The sequence below is a fragment of the Bombina bombina genome, chromosome 11, assembly GCF_027579735.1.
Source record: "Bombina bombina isolate aBomBom1 chromosome 11, aBomBom1.pri, whole genome shotgun sequence".
NCBI lineage: Eukaryota > Metazoa > Chordata > Amphibia > Anura > Bombinatoridae > Bombina > Bombina bombina.
The window spans coordinates 163,962,981-163,984,329 of record NC_069509.1 but is presented as its reverse complement, the minus strand read 5'-3'; the positions used below and the strand labels follow the sequence as shown (position 1 = coordinate 163,984,329).

The following is a 21,349-nucleotide window of genomic DNA, read 5'->3' as shown; positions in this document are numbered from 1 at the left end:
TGCAAGATAAAAACCAGAAACTTATTAATTACAGTATTCAACAAACAGCAGCTTTCTCTTGTGCCCTAACACAACCCTAAATGTAACTCTAAACCATATTGAACCATAGACCTAATTTAATCCTGATCACATTACTAGCTAGCTATTTTGTCTTACTGAGCTGACATCCGTGCTGGGAGTGCTGCTTCGCTGTAGTGTTCTAGGGCTAAGGAGAGTGAGTGTATGTGTCAGTGATCTGGATACCATCTGTTTAGATCCCTATGTAGTGAGGGCATCACACATCGGGCGGGGGGGGGGGGAGCGGTGATGGAGAACTGTTATGGAGGGGCTGTATGCTGAGTACTGATTGGGGATTTTTTAGTGATGACATTTTAAATATTTATTGTTGAGAGTAAGCAATTGGCTGTATTAGTAAATGGTGTGTTATTTTGTTTGTGGACTTATATTCTAGTGGTAACTGTAGAACACAGCCCTAACCATAACCCTAACCTTCCCTAACTGTAACTGTGACTCAAACCTAACCATAACCCTGACCCAATTCTAACTCAAGCCAAACTGAAAACCTAACTCAACCATAACCACATCATAAGACAAACTGAAAACATAACTCAACTACAACACAATAACCCTAACCCAACTCTTAACTGAACCCAACGTGAAATCCTTACTCATCCATAATCACATCATAACCCTAACCCAATTCTTAACTCAACCCAAAGTGAAATCCTTACTCATCCATAACCACATCATAACCCTAACCCAACTCTTAACTCAACCCAAAGTGAAATCCTTACTCATCCATAACCACATCATAACACTAACCCAACTCTTAACTCAACCCAAAGTGAAATCCTTACTCATCCATAACCACATCATAACCCTAACCCAACTCTTAACTCAACCCAAAGTGAAATCCTTACTCATCCATAACCACATCATAACCCTAACCCAACTCTTAACTAAACCCAAAGTGAAATCCTTACTCATCAATAACCACATCATAACACTAACCCAACTCTTAACTCAAGCCAAAGTGAAATCCTTACTCATCCATAACCACATCATAACACTAACCCAACTCTTAACTCAACCCAAAGTGAAATCCTTACTCATCCATAACCACATCATAACACTAACCCAACTCTTAACTCAAGCCAAACTGATTATTTATTTGTGTACATTGTTTTTATATTTTTTTTCTCTTTATTTTAGATATTTTATTTTTCTTGACGAATAAATTGTAATGTTTGAACTGAAGGAATAAACATTTTAGGTTGCGCACTTCAGTCTTTCTGATAAAGAAAAGATTATACTTTGCTCTCTGGCTATGCTTCTTTGTAGAACACTAATTTATTATAGGAGATTATAAACAAGTTCTAGTAAAGTAATTGAACCTTAAAGGGACAGTTTACTATGTTTTCCCCCCCTCCCTTTTAATGTGTTCCCAATTATCCATTTTACCTGCTGGAGTGTATACAATTGTTTACAAATAGTTCCTTTACCCTTATTTGACCTCTTGCATCCCCAGCTATATAGACAATTTCAGTACCTCAGCATTGGTTATAGAAAGCTTAGTAAACAAGAATGTTTAGAATAAATCATGCTCCCAGTGGGGGTTGGGACAGATAGGTGCTAAAATGTTAATTATCTATTGTTCTCTCTAAGTACTGGTCTTTAACATACAGATAAGATAATGAGGTCTGCTTTCACTACAAGCTCAGCCCATTTGATTGGATTGTGATTTCAATTAGCAGAAAGGTATTTAATGTACAAATATAAACCTAAAGGAGCAGTTTCCCAACATTTAAACTGTTTAAATGGTAGAACAGGTAATTGGAAACATGTTATAGTATAATGTCACTTTAAAGGAATAGTCTAGTCAAAATTAAACTTTCATGATTCAGATAAAGCAGCTATTTTAAGCAACTTTCTAATTCACTCATATTATCAAATTGTCTTTGTTCGCTTGCTATCTTTATTTGAAAAAGCAAGAATGTAAACATAGGAGACGGCCCATTTTTGGTTCAGAACCTGGGTAGCACTTTCTGATTGGTGTCTAAATGTAGCCACCAATCAGCAAGCGCTACCCAGGTGCTGAACCAAAAATGGCACGGCACGTAAGCTTACATTCAAATAAAGATACCAAAAAAATGTGATAACAGAAGTAAATTAGAAAATTGCTTAAAATTGTATGCTCTATCTGAATCATGAAAGTTTAATTTTGACTAGACTGTCCCTTTAAGTAAGATTACAACTGTTTACATGTTCAGATAAAAAAAGCAATCATGTTAATAGAGGAGTTAAAGGTCAGTTTATTGTATAAACAAGCAAGAGGAAAGTATCAGGCTTATATACTGCATATGAGTAGTGCACAACACGGCCCATTCTAAAACAAGTGAAAAATGCCACCACTTGCTGCATTTGTTGTTGTTGTTTTAAGGTAGGTATGTGCTTATATGTTTACAATTTAAGGTAGGTATGTGCTTACATGTTTACAAATTAAGGTAGGTATGTGCTTACATGTTTACAAATTAAGGTAGGTATGTGCTTATATGTTTACAAATTAAGGCCTAGATTTGGAGTTTGGCGGTAGAAGGGCTGTTAACGCTCCGCGGGCTTTTTTCTGGCCGCACCATAAATTTAACTCTGGTATCGAGAGTTCAAACAAATGCTGCGTTAGGCTCCAAAAAAGGAGCGTAGGGCATTTTTACCGCAAATGCAACTCTCGATACCAGAGTTGCTTACGGACGCGGCCGGCATCAAAAACGTGCTCGTGCACGATTCTCCCATAGGAAACAATGGGGCTGTTTGAGCTGAAAAAAAACCTAACACCTGCAAAAAAGCAGCGTTCAGCTCCTAACGCAGCCCCATTGTTTCCTATGGGGAAACACTTCCTACGTCTGCACCTAACACTCTAACATGTACCCCGAGTCTAAACACCCCTAACCTTACACTTATTAACCCCTAATCTGCCGCCCCCGCTATCGCTGACCCCTGCATTACACTTTTAACCCCTAATCTGCCGCTCCGTAAACCGCCTGCAACCTACGTTATCCCTATGTACCCCTAATCTGCTGCCCTAACATCGCCGACCCCTATGTTATATTTATTAACCCCTAATCTGCCCCCCACAACGTCGCCGACACCTACCTACACTTATTAACCCCTAATCTGCCGAGCGGACCTGAGCGCTACTATAATAAAGTTATTAGCCCCTAATCCGCCTCACTAACCCTATCATAAATAGTATTAACCCCTAATCTGCCCTCCCTAACATCGCCGACACCTACCTTCAATTATTAACCCCTAATCTTCCGACCGGAGCTCACCGCTATTCTAATAAATGTATTAACCCCTAAAGCTAAGTCTAACCCTAACACTAACACCCCCCTAACTTAAATATAATTTACATCTAACGAAATTAATTAACTCTTATTAAATAAATTAATCCTATTTAAAGCTAAATACTTACCTGTAAAATAAATCCTAATATAGCTACAATATAAATTATAATTATATTATAGCTATTTTAGGATTAATATTTATTTTACAGGCAACTTGGTATTTATTTTAACTAGGTACAATAGCTATTAAATAGTTAAGAACTATTTAATAGTTACCTAGTTAAAATAATTACAAATTTACCTGTAAAATAAATCCTAACCTAAGATATAATTAAACCTAACACTACCCTATCAATAAAATAATTAAATAAACTACCTACAATTACCTACAATTAACCTAACACTACACTATCAATAAATTCAATAAACACAATTGCTACAAATAAATACAATTAAATAAACTAGCTAAAGTACAAAAAATAAAAAAGAACTAAGTTACAGAAAATAAAAAAATATTTACAAACATATGAAAAATATTACAACAATTTTAAACTAATTACACCTACTCTAAGCCCCCTAATAAAACAACAAAGCCCCCCAAAATAAAAAATTCCCTACCCTATTCTAAATTAAAAAAGTTACAAGCTCTTTTACCTTACCAGCCCTGAACAGGGCCCTTTGCGGGGCATGCCCCAAGAAGTTCAGCTCTTTTGCCTGTAAAAAAAAACATACAATACCCCCCCCCCAACATTACAACCCACCACCCACATACCCCTAATCTAACCCAAACCCCCCTTAAATAAACCTAACACTAAGCCCCTGAAGATCTTCCTACCTTGTCTTCACCTCACCGGGTATCACCGATCGGTCCTGGCTCCGATATCTTCATCCAACCCAAGCGGGGGCTAGACATCCACTGAAGAAGTACAGAAGAGGGTCCAAAGTCTTCCTCCTATCCGGCAAGAAGAGGACATCCGGACCGGCAAACATCTTCTCCAAGCGGCATCTTCGATATTCTTCCATCCGGAGCGAAGCGGCAGGATCCTGAAGACCCCCAGCGCGGAACATCCATCCGGACCGACGACTGAACGACGAATGACGGTTCCTTTAAGGGACGTCATCCAAGATGGCGTCCCTCGAATTCCGATTGGCTGATAGGATTCTATCAGCCAATCGGAATTAAGGTATGAATTTTCTGATTGGCTGAAGGAATCAGCCAATCAGAATCAAGTTCAATCCGATTGGCTGATCCAATCAGCCAATCAGATTGAGCTCGCATTCTATTGGCTGTTCCGATCAGCCAATAGAATGCGAGCTCAATCTGATTGGCTGATTGGATCAGCCAATCGGATTGAACTAGATTCTGATTGGCTGATTCCTTCAGCCAATCAGAAAATTCATACCTTAATTCCGATTGGCTGATAGAATCCTATCAGCCAATCGGAATTCGAGGGACGCCATCTTGGATGACGTCCCTTAAAGGAACCGTCATTCGTCGTTCAGTCGTCGGTCCGGATGGATGTTCCGCGCTGGGGGTCTTCAGGATCCTGCCGCTTCGCTCCGGATGGAAGAATATCGAAGATGCCGCTTGGAGAAGATGTTTGCCGGTCCGGATGTCCTCTTCTTGCCGGATAGGAGGAAGACTTTGGACCCTCTTCTGGACTTCTTCAGTGGATGTCTAGCCCCCGCTTGGGTTGGATGAAGATATCGGAGCCAGGACCGATCGGTGATACCCGGTGAGGTGAAGACAAGGTAGGAAGATCTTCAGGGGCTTAGTGTTAGGTTTATTTAAGGGGGGTTTGGGTTAGATTAGGGGTATGTGGGTGGTGGGTTGTAATGTTGGGGGGGGGGTATTGTATGTTTTTTTTTACAGGCAAAAGAGCTGAACTTCTTGGGGCATGCCCCGCAAAGGGCCCTGTTAAGGGCTGGTAAGGTAAAAGAGCTTGTAATTTTTTAATTTAGAATAGGGTAGGGAATTTTTTATTTTGGGGGGCTTTGTTGTTTTATTAGGGGGCTTAGAGTAGGTGTAATTAGTTTAAAATTGTTGTAATATTTTTCTTATGTTTGTAAATATTTTTTTATTTTCTGTAACTTAGTTCTTTTTTATTTTTTGTACTTTAGCTAGTTTATTTAATTGTATTTATTTGTAGCAATTGTGTTTATTGAATTTATTGATAGTGTAGTGTTAGGTTAATTGTAGGTAATTGTAGGTAGTTTATTTAATTATTTTATTGATAGGGTAGTGTTAGGTTTAATTATATCTTAGGTTAGGATTTATTTTACAGGTAAATTTGTAATTATTTTAACTAGGTAACTATTAAATAGTTCTTAACTATTTAATAGCTATTGTACCTGGTTAAAATAAATACCAAGTTGCCTGTAAAATAAATATTAATCCTAAAATAGCTATAATATAATTATTATTTATATTGTAGCTATATTAGGATTTATTTTACAGGTAAGTATTTAGCTTTAAATAGGATTAATTTATTTAATAAGAGTTAATTAATTTCGTTAGATGTAAATTATATTTAAGTTAGGGGGGTGTTAGTGTTAGGGTTAGACTTAGCTTTAGGGGTTAATACATTTATTAGAATAGCGGTGAGCTCCGATCGGAAGATTAGGGGTTAATAATTGAAGGTAGGTGTCGGCGATGTTAGGGAGGGCAGATTAGGGGTTAATACTATTTATTATAGGGTTAGTGAGGCGGATTAGGGGCTAATAACTTTATTATAGTAGCGCTCAGGTCCGCTCGGCAGATTAGGAGTTAATAAGTGTAGGTAGGTGTCGGCGACGTTGAGGGGGGCAGATTAGGGGTTAATAAATATAACATAGGGGTCGGCGGTGTTAGGGGCAGCAGATTAGGGGTACATAGGGATAACGTAGGTGGCGGCGCTTTGCGGTCGGAAGATTAGGGGTTAATTATTTTAAGTAGCTGGCGGCGATGTTGTGGGGGGCAGATTAGGGGTTAATAAATGTAATATAGGGGTTGGCGGGGTTAGGGGCAGCAGATTAGGGGTACATAAGTATAACGTAGGTGGCGGTCGGCAGATTAGGGGTTAAAATTTTTAATCGAGTGGCGGCGATGTGGGGGGAGCTCGGTTTAGGGGTACATAGGTAGTTTATGGGTGTTAGTGTACTTTAGGGTACAGTAGTTAAGAGCTTTATAAACCGGCGTTAGCCAGAAAGCTCTTAACTCCTGCTATTTTCAGGCGGCTGGAATTTTGTCGTTAGAGCTCTAACGCTCACTGCAGAAACGACTCTAAATACCGGCGTTAGAAAGATCCCATTGAAAAGATAGGCTACGCAAATGGCGTAGGGGGATCTGCGGTATGGAAAAGTCGCGGCTGAAAAGTGAGCGTTAGACCCTTTAATCAATGACTCCAAATACCAGCGGGCGGCCAAAACCAGCGTTAGGAGCCTCTAACGCTGGTTTCGACGGCTACCGCCGAACTCCAAATCTAGGCCTAAGGTAGGTATGTGCTTATATGTTTACAAATTAAGGTAGGTATGTGCTTATATGTTTACATTTTAAGGTAGGTATGTGCTTATATGTTTACAAATTAAGGTAGGTATGTGCTTATATGTTTATAATTTAAGGTAGGTATGTGCTTATATGTTTACAATTTAAGGTAGGTATGTGCTTATATGTTTACAATTTAAGGTAGGTATGTGCTTATATGTTTACAAATTAAGGTAGGTATGTGCTTATATGTTTACAAATTAAGGTAGGTATGTGCTTATATGTTTACATTTTAAGGTAGGTATGTGCTTATGTGTTTACAATTTAAGGTAGGTATGTGCTTATATGTTTACAAATTAAGGTAGGTATGTGCTTATATGTTTACATTTTAAGGTAGGTATGTGCTTATATGTTTACAAATTAAGGTAGGTATGTGCTTATATGTTTATAATTTAAGGTAGGTATGTGCTTATATGTTTACAATTTAAGGTAGGTATGTGCTTATATGTTTACAATTTAAGGTAGGTATGTGCTTATATGTTTACAAATTAAGGTAGGTATGTGCTTATATGTTTACAATTTAAGGTAGGTATGTGCTTATATGTTTATAATTTAAGGTAGGTATGTGCTTATATGTTTACAATTTAAGGTAGGTATGTGCTTATATGTTTACAAATTAAGGTAGGTATGTGCTTATATGTTTACAATTTAAGGTAGGTATGTGCTTATATGTTTACAAATTAGGGTAGGTATGTGCTTATATGTTTACAATTTAAGGTAGCTATGTGCTTATATGTTTACAAATTAAGGTAGGTATGTGCTTATATGTTTACAAATTAAGGTAGGTATGTGCTTATATGTTTACAAATTAAGGTAGGTATGTGCTTATATGTTTACAAATTAAGGTAGGTATGTGCTTATATGTTTACAAATTAGGGTAGGTATGTGCTTATATGTTTACAATTTAAGGTAGCTATGTGCTTATATGTTTACAAATTAAGGTAGGTATGTGCTTATATGTTTACAAATTAAGGTAGGTATGTGCTTATATGTTTACAAATTAAGGTAGGTATGTGCTGATATGTTTACAATTTAAGGTAGGTATGTGCTTATATGTTTACAAATTAAGGTAGGTATGTGCTTATATGTTTACAAATTAAGGTAGGTATGTGCTTATATGTTTACAATTTAAGGTAGGTATGTGCTTATATGTTTACAAATTAAGGTAGGTATGTGCTTATATGTTTACAATTTAAGGTAGGTATGTGCTTATATGTTTACAAATTAAGGCCACTAGGGGGCCAATTTATCAAGCTTCGTACGGAGCTTGATGCCCCTTGTTTACAGCGAGCCTGGAAACAGAAGTTATGAAGCAGTGGTCTAAAGGCCGCTGCTCCTTAACTTGTCCGCCTGCTCAGAGCCCGCGGACAGAAATCAACCTGATCTAATATGACCGGGTTGATTGACACCCTCTGCTAGAGGTCGATTGGCCGCATATCTGCAGGGGGCGGCATTGCACAAGCAGTTCACAAGAACTGCTGGTGCAATGATAAATACCGACAGCGTACGCTGTCAGCATTTATCGATGTCTGTCGGACATGATACGCCTAAATCGTATCATGTCCGCTCGCATATTGATAAATCTACCCCTAAATCAACAACTACATATTGGATCACCCTGCTGTTCAGTATTTAGATTATGAATACTGCATTTTTTATTGTAAAGGCCCAGCAACACCAAAATCAAACTTTCATAATTCAGATAGAGCGTGCAATTTTAAACAGCTTTTCAATCTACTTTTGTTATCTAATTTTCTTTGTTCTCTTGGTATCCTTTATTTAAAAGCATTCTTAACTAGAATCAATAGTAACAATGCACTACTGGGAGCTAACTGGCAAATAGTGGCTGCATATGTATGCCTCTTGTCATTGGCTCACCTAACCTGTTCAGCTAGCTCCCAGTAGTGCATTGCTGCTCCTTCAGAAAAGAATAACAAGAGAATGAAGCAAATTTGATAATAGACGTAAATTGGAAAGTTGTTTAAAACTGTATGTTCTATCTGACTCAGGAAAGAAAACAAATTGGGTTTCAAGTTATAAACCTATCTAATAGCATATTTAGGTACTTACCGCGCCTGTGAGTAATTCGAGACCAGTAAATGATAAGTTATTTGGGCTCATATCAACAAACTGTGGGATTGTTATAAAACTGAAATTCACAATAAACGAGAAGATGTTGAAGGTCAAAAGCCATTTGATGAAAACAAAATACGAGAGAATACTCGTCCCAAACTTGCCACCAATGACTTTCAACGTTTTACGCCATAATTGTATCGATCTGAATACGTCTAAAATAAGCTGTTTGGATTTTTTGCAGGACTGTAAATAAACAAAGTAGGTATTAAATACAACAATGTGAGAGACTTTAGGAAATATAATACATTATTAAACAGCCAAAGAAAAAAAATACAACAATATTTTGGAGCTCGGTCCCTCTCTCTTTTACTTCACTCTTTATATCTTGTCTATTTCTTAGAGAAACCTGAGACTGCCAAATGCCTGCCCTAGATTGTTAGATTCCATCTCAATACTGACCAAACCCCACCCCTGAGCAACTCAGCTATTCCCAAGGATCTTCTAGACTCCACCCCTGCTGTCTAGACCATGCCCCCGTTTGTCCGCTGTCATTGTTTTTAAATATCATTGTTCTTACTACTGAGCCCAAATTTTATTGGCTGACTACTAACAAGAAAAACCGGCCCCCACACGCTGTGTGTATCTGGAGCTGTTTCACTTGTCAAGCTGTACCAACAGACTGCATACGCTGAATGTAGAGAAATTTCTCACTTTGGTAACATTCAGAAATTATACGAACTGTGTATACCTGAATCCTCATATGTGGTGAGCATTGGGAGTTACTTGACTTGCTCAGCTGAATCACAGACATCTAATCAGCGCAGACACACAGTGTTGTAGAGGAGACGCCTGCATTCCCAGCAGCCACGGCTAGTCGCATACCTGTCAGAGGGGCACTTCTACTAGAACAAACCCCCAGCGTACTGACTGCTGTAGAAAGGTCAGCCTGCTCGCATGCACTACTTGTGAGTGCCAACTCGCTTGTGAGTACCCATCTTTTGATGCCGCTATTGTTTGTGTTTACCTAGTTTCAGACGATACTACTCTATTAGGTGCTCTCTCTCTCTTTTTGTTTGCATCTTCTAGATTATCCGACTCACCACCGGATCCGAAGAGAAGCAGCCTTTTACTCTGCTGAATTCATCAGTGACTTTTACACCCTGCTGGATTTCTCAGTGACCATATTACTCTTTCATATCTTTGAGATTTGCATATTTTTAGGTTATCACCACGTTTGTTTTGGTTTTCAGTTACCACTATATCGTTCACTGTGTATATTATTATATATATGTTTATTTAATTTCATTTTTTATATGGTAGATATTTTTATTTTTTATTTATTTTTTATCTAGACGTCCTGCTATTCAGTATTCAATCACTGGTTCTAGAACTGATTACATACAGTTCAGGTTTTATATATATATATATTTACTTTAACACATTTTGAGTTTTAGATATATATTTTTTTTAAGCACTATTAACTAACAGTGCATCGATTTACTTCACTCATATTGTGAAATATATCACACCCTTTGTAGATATATTTGTCTATTTAAACACTGCTAATTAACAGCGCACGGATTCGCTTCCCCTTTTTTTGTGAATTTTATCACATCCTCTTTTTCTGACACACCATTTTTCATACACAAAAAATTTGAGTGGTCAAACAATAATACATTTGGCTTACACTAGTAGCACACCCAATATATAGTAGTAGATATATTATATATATTTTTAAATATTATTTATCAAAACCATTATTCTTAAAGTTTTCTTTTGCGCACCCTTTTGTATGCTTTCTTGCGTACTTTTTTGAACAAAATAAAGGATGTTTTAACATAGCAACATTGTTGCCAAGAAAATAACTGGCTGCTTCTACAATTGCCTAAGTGGTTCTCAACCAAAGTGAGCTCAAGGCCCAGTAAATTTTAGCTAGACATGTCCAAGGCCCGGTAGTTATATATATATATAAATCAATGTAAATATTTGCATAGGAAATTAGTACATCTAAGCAAGTATCCCCACTTGTAAAACTCATCAGTAGGAGATAGATTTCTGATTGCTGCATTGGAAAAGCTATTTTCATGGTCAAACCAAAATTCATTAAAATTATGGGGGGGGAGATAAAAAACTGAAATTAAAATCCTCCATGTCTCAAAATTAAATCAATGTAAATATTTGCATAGGAAATTAGTACATCTAAGCAAGTATCCCCGCTTGCTCCCACAAATTCTTAATATGCAAAGTTTCCAATGCACAAGAGAATTGTGGGTAAGATATGCAAATTAGGTATGCAAATTCTCAGTTTTTTTGCTTCAAAAATACTGTTTTAACACAGCGATCCTTTTAAACAGGAATATGACAGCAAACCAGAAATCACTCACTATAGACTATAGACTATTTGAGACATGGAGGATTTTAATTTCAGTTTTTTATCTCCCCCCCATAATTTTAATGAATTTTGGTTTAATCATGAAAATAGCTTTTCTAATGCAGCAATCAGAAATCTATCTCCTACTGATGAGTTCTAAAAAGAACGAAACAGGCTTGTCTAGTGAGTGATTTCTGGTTTGTTGTCATATTCCTGTTTAAAAGGATTGCTGTGTTAAAACAGTATTTTTGAAGCAAAAAAACTGAGAATTTGCATACCTAATTTGCATATCTTACCCACAATTCTCTTGTGCATTGGAAACTTTGCATATTAAGAATTTCTGGGGGCAAGCGGAGATATTTGCTTAGATGTACTAATTTCCTATGCAAATATTTACATTGATTTAATTTTGAGACGTGGAGGATTTTAATTTCAGTTTGTTTATCTCCCCCCCCCCCCATAATTTTAATAAATTTTATATATATATATAGTTATAGTTATAGTGAGCAGCAGGGGCGGGCTGATCAGTCAGGCAAATAGGATCTGGGCTGAGCTACCAGCAAGTAGGGGGGCCACAAATGACATCTCCACGGATCCTTGTGCATTCCTTAAGCTGGAGTTTTCAATTGCCCTATCAGTAACTAAGCAAATAAGTGTGGGTTTAGTGGGGGCCCTGGCGGGGGTCTGTCGCTGTGAGGGCCATAGAGTGTGGGGTCTGGCCCTGGAGGTTGGGTGCCCTTTCTCTGGACCTTAATGTTGGGGGTCCTGGCTCTGGAGGTTGAGGGGCCTGTTGGGGGCAGGTCAGGAGGCTACCATGTTCATTTGCATAAAATTTAATACATTTTGGCCAGTGTGAGACAGTGTTCCTGGGGCCTTGATTGGTCTCAGTCTGCCCCTGGTGTGCAGTGGGGTAAGAGTGTGCAGTGGGTGCATGACAGGTCGGGGCCCACCAGCAGGGCTATCACGGCCCGATACTGGGCCACGGCCCGGCTGTTGAGAAACCAGGGCCTAAATATCTGCAGTGCTATGAGCTTATTGGTTGCTTATTTCTTCTTGCTATGATGTCACTATCTTTTCTGCTAAGAATTTAATGCCATATATGAAGCCTCCTGTCTTGCAATAATATTGTAAAATGTTTCCATGGACAACTGTTGTTTGGACCACTGTAGAGAATGACTTGTTATAGAGCCATAGAACAGAGCTTGATAATCAGATTATAAACATAAGGGAAGAGCAAAATTAATTACTATTAAAAAACCTAAAGGGACAGCAAACAAACAAACAAACTTTGTATCATACTTTATTTATTTTGTCCCCTTTTCATGTAATTTATCTCTTCTCAAGGCTAATCCTACTAGATATCTGTCCCTAATTGGCTTTAACATACAACTGCAAAATAATGCTCTTTATACAAACATTATGACTGTGGCTAGCCTTTTGCCTGTACACTCAAACTCGGATTAGCTCCTCTAAATGAGGCTAATGATGGGTGGAATTTGACTATTGAAAAACAATGGCAGCAAAGAAGATGTTAATTTGTTTTAAAAACGTTTAGACCAGACTGATATGTTATTCCGTAGCTAGACAACAGGAAGCAACCTCATATCTTTGAGCCCTTATAACTTTGTTGTGCATTTTTTTCTTTATAATAATTTTTATCCTATAGTGTTAATGTTATTATGAGTGTAACTGTACTTTGTAATGTATTTTTAATGAGTTTTGTGACACTTCTTTGTTTCGCAAAACAGTTAATCGGAGCTCTGAGGATGCGCTATCCCAAAGATCATTAACTTCACTTATGCAATTACGCTCAAGCGTTCAGGTTTATTTTCAACTTGTAATACGAGCGCTACACCCGACGCACCCAAACAGAAGTGATAAACCCCTTTTCCCTTGTGCATAACTGTTAGCGCGCCACTCATAATCTGGTCCAAAATCCACCGCACATAAGAAAGAGCATTATTTGAACTTTGAAATATATTTTTATTTTCAAAGTTATAGGCAAGAAGTAAAATGTATACACAACTGGTACACAGGACGGAAGCCAATTTGCTGATGAGTACAGCTCTCAAAAGTCCATTTGTTCACATTGACATGACCGAACAGAAATAATTTAACATATATTTTACATAAAGTTACAAAATCACGTAATGTATTTTTATAAAAAATATATATATATAATGTGCCCACTGAGATAGATAATCACACGGATAACTCACCAATTTCGTGGAGTGCATACAGGATCCACAGCAGTTTTTTTGAGAAATGTTTTTTAAAGCTTTTGTTTTCATCTTTACAGCAGTATTCCTGTTAAAGGAGAGGTAATATATAATATATTAGGTGTGATATAATGTATCTTATTTTTTAAACAAAATCATGATAATAAAAAATTAATAAATCTATTTAAATTGGAACTAACATGAAATTAATATTAGTGCTCAATGATCTTTAGCTATTAATTGTTCACTGGCTGATATGAACAAAACCTACAGTTTTAAAGAACATTAAAGGTACAATTTCATTAACAAAATGTGCCCAATCTTTTTATTTACACACTTTCTGAGGCTCCTAATGAGCATGTGCAAGATTCACAGAACATATACGCATATGCAATTTGTGATTGGCTGATGGCTGTCACATGATACAGGGGGAAGGAATATTGAACTAACTTTGAAATATGTCAGAAAAAAATAACTACTCATTTCAAATTCAGAGTAAGTGCTATTGCATTGTATTTTTAGTATGCATTTGTTGATTATGCAATTTTATTGTATTTAAAGGTCCTTTTAATTTATAAATATTTAATTCTATGTAAACATTGCAATATATTTTCATTTTTTGTCCCCTTTTCCTGTAATTTATTTTTTTAAAACTGTGGGCAATCTAAATCCTGTTAAAAGTACAGACTCTAGACACTGCTTCATTCCACACAGACATTGGTTGCACACTTTAGTTACTTGTTTATAACCGTTACTTATTGGCCTCAATGAAGAAAGAAACCTAGGTTTCAACATGGCAGCGCTAATTGTTTTATGAAATCTAAAACATTACTTTTTATTTTTCCAATATATAAACAACTTATAATTGATAAATTATATTATTCTCAGCCTGATCTTTTCTTAAAAATCTATCTAACAATAATTTAGTATTTAAAGGACGTAAAACTCAACATTTGTTTTTCTTGATTCAGAGAATAGAATTTTAAACAACTTTCCAATTTACTTCTATTATCTAATTTGCTTTTTCTTTTGATATACTGCCTTTGTTGAAAAGCATACCTAGGTAGGTACAGGTGCTGCAATGCACTACTGGGAGCTAGCTGCTGATTGGTGGCTGCACAGATATGCCTCTTGTCAGTGGCCCAATGTGTTCAGCTAGCTAACAAAGGATACCAAGACTAGGAAGCAAATTTGATAAGAAAAGTAAATTAAAAGTTGTTTATAATTGTATTTACTATCTGAACCACAAGGGAAAAATGTTGGGTTTAATGTCCCTTTAAAGGCACACTTCACAAGCATGACAAAAAAAAGTTGTTATATTCAGCACAGCAACATAAAAAATATTATTAGAAACACCTACAAAGAAAAAAGAATGAAGACAATGTTCCTTTAATCTGGCTGAGTATTTAGTGAAAATTAAAAGAAGCAAAATCCTAGATGTTATTATTAAAGGGATACCAAACCTAATTTTTTTTTCTTTTATGATTTGGATAGATCAGGCAACTTTAAACAACTTTCTAATTTACTCCTATTGGGAGTTTTTCTTTTTACTTTTTGTAACTTTATTTGAAAAGAAAGAATGAAAGCTTAGGAGCCAGCCCATTTTAGGTTAAGCACCTGGGTACTGCTTGCTAATGTGTGGTTAAATGTGGCCACCAATCAGCAAGCACTATCCAGGGTGCTGAACCAAAATGGGCTGGCTCCTATGCTTTCATTCCTGCTTTTTCAAATAAAGATAACAAGAGAATGAAGAAAAAATGATAAAAGGAGTAAATTAGAAAGTTATTTAAAATTGCTGCTCTATCCGAATCATAAAAGAAAAAAGCTGGGTTTAGTTTTCCTTTAATGATATTACAACATTTTTCCTTTGGGAAGTTGGAATGCATTGTGACATAGAATTACCCATCACAATTTACTGCCCACCCAAATTCTGCTGCCCTAGACACAGGTGTAGTTGGCTTATGCCAAAATACACCACTGGTCCCAACTCCTAACAAAAACTGCCCAGCCACACCCACGGACCCCCTAGCACTGCCAACACGGCACAACCACACACCAAGACCAATCAACAGCAGCTCCATGTCACCCAATCACGCTCCCCGGGCCACTCTCGCTCCTTTCACAGGGCTCATCCCCTGAGCCTAGTTTTTCAGAAGAGAATGCTGGTAGGTATGTTGGGTGTTGACATTGATAAAAAGGTAGTACAAGTCAGAGGACAACTATTGGCAGCAGGGGTACACATAGGGTTGCCACCTCGGCAATGTTTGGTGACTTATGAGGTACACATGCTGCAGGGTGTGGTGAGGGCAACATGTATTATGCACCTGGACAGCACACGGATAGTGAATCTGAACAGCATTATTCATGTTCCTCCCTGCACACCCTGCAGCACGTATAACTCATATGTGTCCAGGAAAATATGGCCGAGCTAGCAACTCTAGGTACTCACTATATTGCAAACCATTTCTTCCTCCATCTTTTCGCATAGAACTAATTGCTGATTTCATCTTCTATTTCACACTGACCTGATTTTCTGCTTTTCCTTCAGATTTGTTGGTAGCTTCTGAATTTCTCTGGTAATTTCCTCACTAGACATTTCTGAAAGCTTTTCAAGGAAATCTTCATTTGCTGTTTAAATTATAAGAAGAATATTTGAATACAATGTAAAAAAAACAACATTTTTTAAAGCGCTTATATTTCCTGGATTTACAGGTAAACAAATAAAAAGTGTTATTATTGGCAGAGTGTGAGGGATATGAAACCCAAAACATTTCTTTTGTGGCTCATATAGAACAAACCATTTAAAAAAAGTTTCTAATTTACTTCTATTAAAAAAAATTGCTTTGTTAACATGATATCCTGTGTTGAAGAGATACCTAAGTAGTCATCAGGTGCACTATATGGCAGGAAATAGTGCTGCCATCTAATGTTCTTACAAAACTGCTGCTATATAGTGCTCCAGAAATGGACTGGCTCCTAAGCTTATGTTCCTGCTTTTAACAAAAGATACCGAGAATGAAGAAAAATTGATAATTGAAGCAAATTAGAAAGTTGTTTAAAATCGCATGGCCTATCTAAATAATGAAAGAAAATGTTTGTGATTTATATCCCTTTAATACAATAAAGATAAATGGATTAAATAGGTATTTAGTGAAACTGCCATCTGTAATTCTAAAGTTGTAGATATACTGTATATAAGCTTGAAAATTAAACAGAATTATGTAAAGCTTTGATGTGTTTCATCTGTTTTACTAGAGTTAAAAAGACCCCTGCACCTTATCTATTGGTGACTATTTAATCCCAAAGGAAAAGTAAGAGATAGCCACCTATAAAGCCCTTCTCTCTCCTTCGACTGCAGGTTCGCACAAGTGAACCTGCAGTCAGAAATTATCAAGCAGCGGTATCAGACTGCTGCTTCCCTGCCCTGTTCTTCACTTATTAGGTGGATAATTTCTATCTCCCTAGTCTCTTCCGACCCGGGAGATTGCCAGCTCCTGCCCGAGCACAGCCAATCACGCGTGGGCAGGAGCTGTCAATCTCCCTGGTCGAAAGGAGCACTTGTGCGCAGTGGTAAATTCAGGCAGTGGATTGCTCCCCACCAGAGGAGTAGTTGGGCGGACAGGGATGAATATGTCTGCCCCTGTCCGCCCATGGATGTTTTGAAACGTTGGGTGTTCCTGTGCTAGTTTCTTTACCAAATATAACTCCAAACAATTAATTTTAAATCACAAAAATGCTTATTACAGCTCTCAGGCATGAGAGAAAGACCAGAACACTTTGGACATACATTGTGCACTCAGCTTTAGCAAATGCTGTGAAACGCGTATCAGGCATGTATTATTATATTTTGTCTCTATCCCAACTTGTTTTATGTCCCTTTAACTGTTAGAATTGCTAAAGGGGGACAGGAGATTTTACTGGGTAACATCTTGGAGAAGAGCCTCATATACAGCACCTGTGGAATTTGCCTGTGTTCTACTGAATGATGAACCTCATACCTTATCTGAAACCCAAAGATAAGTAATGCTTTAATAGTTTAATCACTGCCTTGTGTTACTATATTGTAGCTGCTTAGCTGTAATACATTTACAAGCTGATTACTGATTTGTCTTATTGCAATAAGTTCCTAATAAACACTGTTACTATTCTACTGCATTCATGTGCATCAGTTTTCTTTTTTCTGTACAATTTTGAGACCTAGTTTGTGCTTACCAAGCACCAGCACAACACAAAGGGGTACACCCCTTTGTGAGACACACTGTTCTCAAGGTAAATACTGCTTTTACAGAATTCTTTAAGGGGTGAAATATATTACAGAATCTTACAAGGACAGAGTCCTTTAGATCTTTAGAGAGTTGTAGGGGAAAATATTTAGAGAATACACCAGACCTCACAGACAACATTCAGCTACACACCTGTTTTTCCCATTAGCAGAGGTGGGGAAACTAATTTTACAATAAAAACCCCCAATACATTTTGAATTTTGCACTTATAAGTACTAATTTCACATTGTGTTTGGAATGTGCAGTGTAGTTTTATTAAATCTCTACTGTGCACATTAAAAAGGTTTTCATCCTGTGTAATTTCAATACAAATTTTAATTTTTCCATAAATTACAATTTTAATTTTTCCATAAATTACAATTTTTTTGCTTAACAATTTTCTTATTTTTTTTAATGTGATATAACAATGCATTTTTTACTGCTAATTTTTATTTCAATCTTTCATTTATTTGTTTAATATGATTTATTATTGTTTTAGCCCTATTGTGATATGTGACTCTCAATCACATACGTAAATACAGGGAGACACATTTGTCTCAAGATAAAAACTGCCATTAGACAAATCAACCAGGGACTTTTGTAGTACTGGTGAAATAACTTACATAATCTCACAAGCACAGAGACCTATAAATACACATATACATATGAAACTATATTCACCTAAAAGTTAAAAGTGAATTGGGTCCAGGAGGTTATTTTTACCCCGTGTGCTTCTCGTAAACGTGGGGTAGCTATATTATTCAGGAAAAACCTGGAGTATGAAATTATTTCCCAGGAGTTAGATCCGGGTGAACGCTATATTATTATGAAAATAAAAATTGGATCACTCATTTACACTATATGTAATGTGTATGGTACAAATAATTATGACGAGTCATTTTGGGTAAAACTGAAGGTCAAATTGTTTAATTATACAGATACTATTATGATAGTGGCAGGCGACTTTAACCTTGCCTTTAACAGTATAGATCGACTGCAGACCAATAAATTAAAGCCAACTAGAATTCCTCATAAAATAACCAGAATCCTTAGAACTTTCTGTAATGCTCTTCAACTTCGGGATATCTGGCGACATAAGAACCCCAATATAAGTGCATACACATGCGAATCTAAACACCACAGAACGTTCTCGCGTATTGATTTTTTTTTGGGGCTCAGAAAGGGCACTGGGAAATTGCACTAATGCGCAGATAGGTGACATTATCATATCTGATCACGCCCCTATATCTTTAGAAATTAAGCTAGCTAGCACCACCTTTGAACCAACTAGAGGTTATACTTTCCCACGTTATTTAACCAGTAACAATGAGTTTCAAAAACATATTCATGCAACTTGGCGAGAATATAGGTTACAGAATAGCTCCTACAACCATAAGGCAGAGACCTATTGGGAAACAGCTAAAGCGGTGATAAGGGGCGAGATTAAAAAATACACATGCAGGATTAGGGCCAAAGCACGTTTAAGAGAAAGGGAGTTATCTAATTATCTTAGAAACACCTACAATCTGTATATCACTGAACCTAATCAGCAGAACTGGCAGAAATACTGTAAAGCTAAACAAGAATGGGATAATATATCTCTTCAGAAAGCTATGACTCAGGAAAGTCAGCAAAGGGCTAGGTTTTATAGATTTGGCAGCAAGGTAGGTAAACTACTAGGAAACTGCGTGAAGATGTATCAAGCACACAAAAGTATAAAAGCTATAAAGATAGGGGGGAAAAGATTAACTGAGTCGGATGACATAAAGACCGTGTTTCATGAATTTTTCAAGAGATTATATAGCGACCCGCAGATAGATATGCAGAACAAAGAGAAGTTTTGGGGAAAAATTCAGGTTCCAACACTGTCCCGACATGATGTAGAAAATCTCAACCAACCCATCACCAATATAGAAGTACTACAAGCTATAGATAGACTTAGGTGGGGTAAAGCTGCTGGCCCTGATCTACTTCCGGCCGAACTGTACAAAATTTTGAGGGAAGAGGTTACACCATCCTTAGTGAATTTATTTAACGATTATCTATGTAAGGGCAAGGTACCTTCTAAATATTTCACTGCATCAAAAATTATTTTGATCCCAAAAAAGGCAAAGGATCCGGAAATAATTGACTCATACCGCCCTATATCGCTCCTAAACGCGGATTACAAAATATTTACCGCAATTCTGGCTTACAGGCTTAAATCTATTCTTGGATCCCTGATACATGTGGACCAGGTCGGCTTTATGGCACAGCGGAATTCAATGGCCAGCATTAGGAAAAAATTTTTGTTAATAGATTTTCTGCACTCTAATAAGACCCACTGCCAGTCTGACTCAGCTATTCTATCTCTTGATGCCCAAAAAGCATTTGACTCGATTACATGGGATCACTTATTTCATAAGATGAAACAGTTTGGGTTTAGAGGGCACTTCCCTACCTGTATTAGGGCACTCTACTCAAATGCATCGTCAGCGTTACTGGTAAATGGCTCACTCACAGATCCTTTTAATATTAGGACTGGTACTCGTCAAGGATGTCCGATCTCGCCACTTTTATTTAACCTGGCATTAGAACCTTTAGCATTAATGTTAAAAACACAGCTAGCGGGGGTTAGTTTAGGTGATACATTTCTCAAAGTATTGTTATACGCAGATGATGTATTACTCTTTCTTAATGATCCGCAATCCGAGATCCCCCGCATTTTGGAGATTATAGATATATTCAGTTCATTTACGGGTTATAAAAATATCAATAAGTCTGATCTACTCTGGTTAAACCCACTTCCACAATTGAATTATGTGCCCCCATTTAATGTTGCAGATCATTACATCACCTACCTAGGTATCAGAATTAGTAGAAACCCATCGGATTGGTACGAACTTAACTTTGCACCACTTTTAAACAAAATAGAAGCAGACTTAATGAATTGGGCGAAAATACCCTTATCACTAGCGGCGAAAATTAATTTAGTTAAGATGACTATCCTACCAAAATTATTATATACTATGCAAAATACTCCTATTATACTAACAAAAAAGGATATTAAGTTTTTGGACAACCGACTTAGGATATTTTTATGGGGTACGGGTAGGAAAAGGATCTCGCTTGATAAATTGGCACATCTCAGACAATTTGGTGGGTTAGCATTTCCTATGTTTTCACTCTATAATAATATTTGTTTGGCTAAGGTAGCCATGGATTGGATTACGGATAGATCTTATGTTGCTTCTCTTGAAGTTGAGCAAAAATTAGTTTCTCTCTTTTCATTAATAGCTTTATTACACTGTCCCATTAAGGCGCTTCCAAATAAGCTTAAGAATAGATGTACAATAGTGAATGTCATTAAAGCATGGCAGCACATTCGACTACGCATGAATGATAATCCTCGGATCTCGGATCTAGTTCCTATTATTAAGAATCCTTTCTTTAGTCCTGGCTTAAATGATAAAGTATTCAATAGATGGGAGGCACAAGGTCTCACTCATTTATCTCATTTTCGAGACTCTGAGAATTCTAATATACATACATTTGCTTTTCTCAAATCTAAGTAT

The 21,349-nt window shown here is 37.0% G+C and overlaps 1 protein-coding gene across 1 annotated transcript in view; it reads right to left on the bottom strand.

Annotated features, from left to right (window-relative positions):
- Positions 1-21,349, bottom strand: part of TMC5 (transmembrane channel like 5) — a 197,784-nt gene that overhangs the window by 89,212 nt on the left and 87,223 nt on the right. Inside the window, exons 6-8 of the mRNA XM_053694248.1 lie at positions 16,059-16,161; positions 13,534-13,621; positions 8,938-9,186 (exon numbers count right to left, since the gene is read on the bottom strand). Of these exons, the coding sequence (XP_053550223.1) occupies positions 8,938-9,186; positions 13,534-13,621; positions 16,059-16,161 (440 nt within the window). The remainder of the gene's footprint in view (positions 1-8,937; positions 9,187-13,533; positions 13,622-16,058; positions 16,162-21,349) is intronic.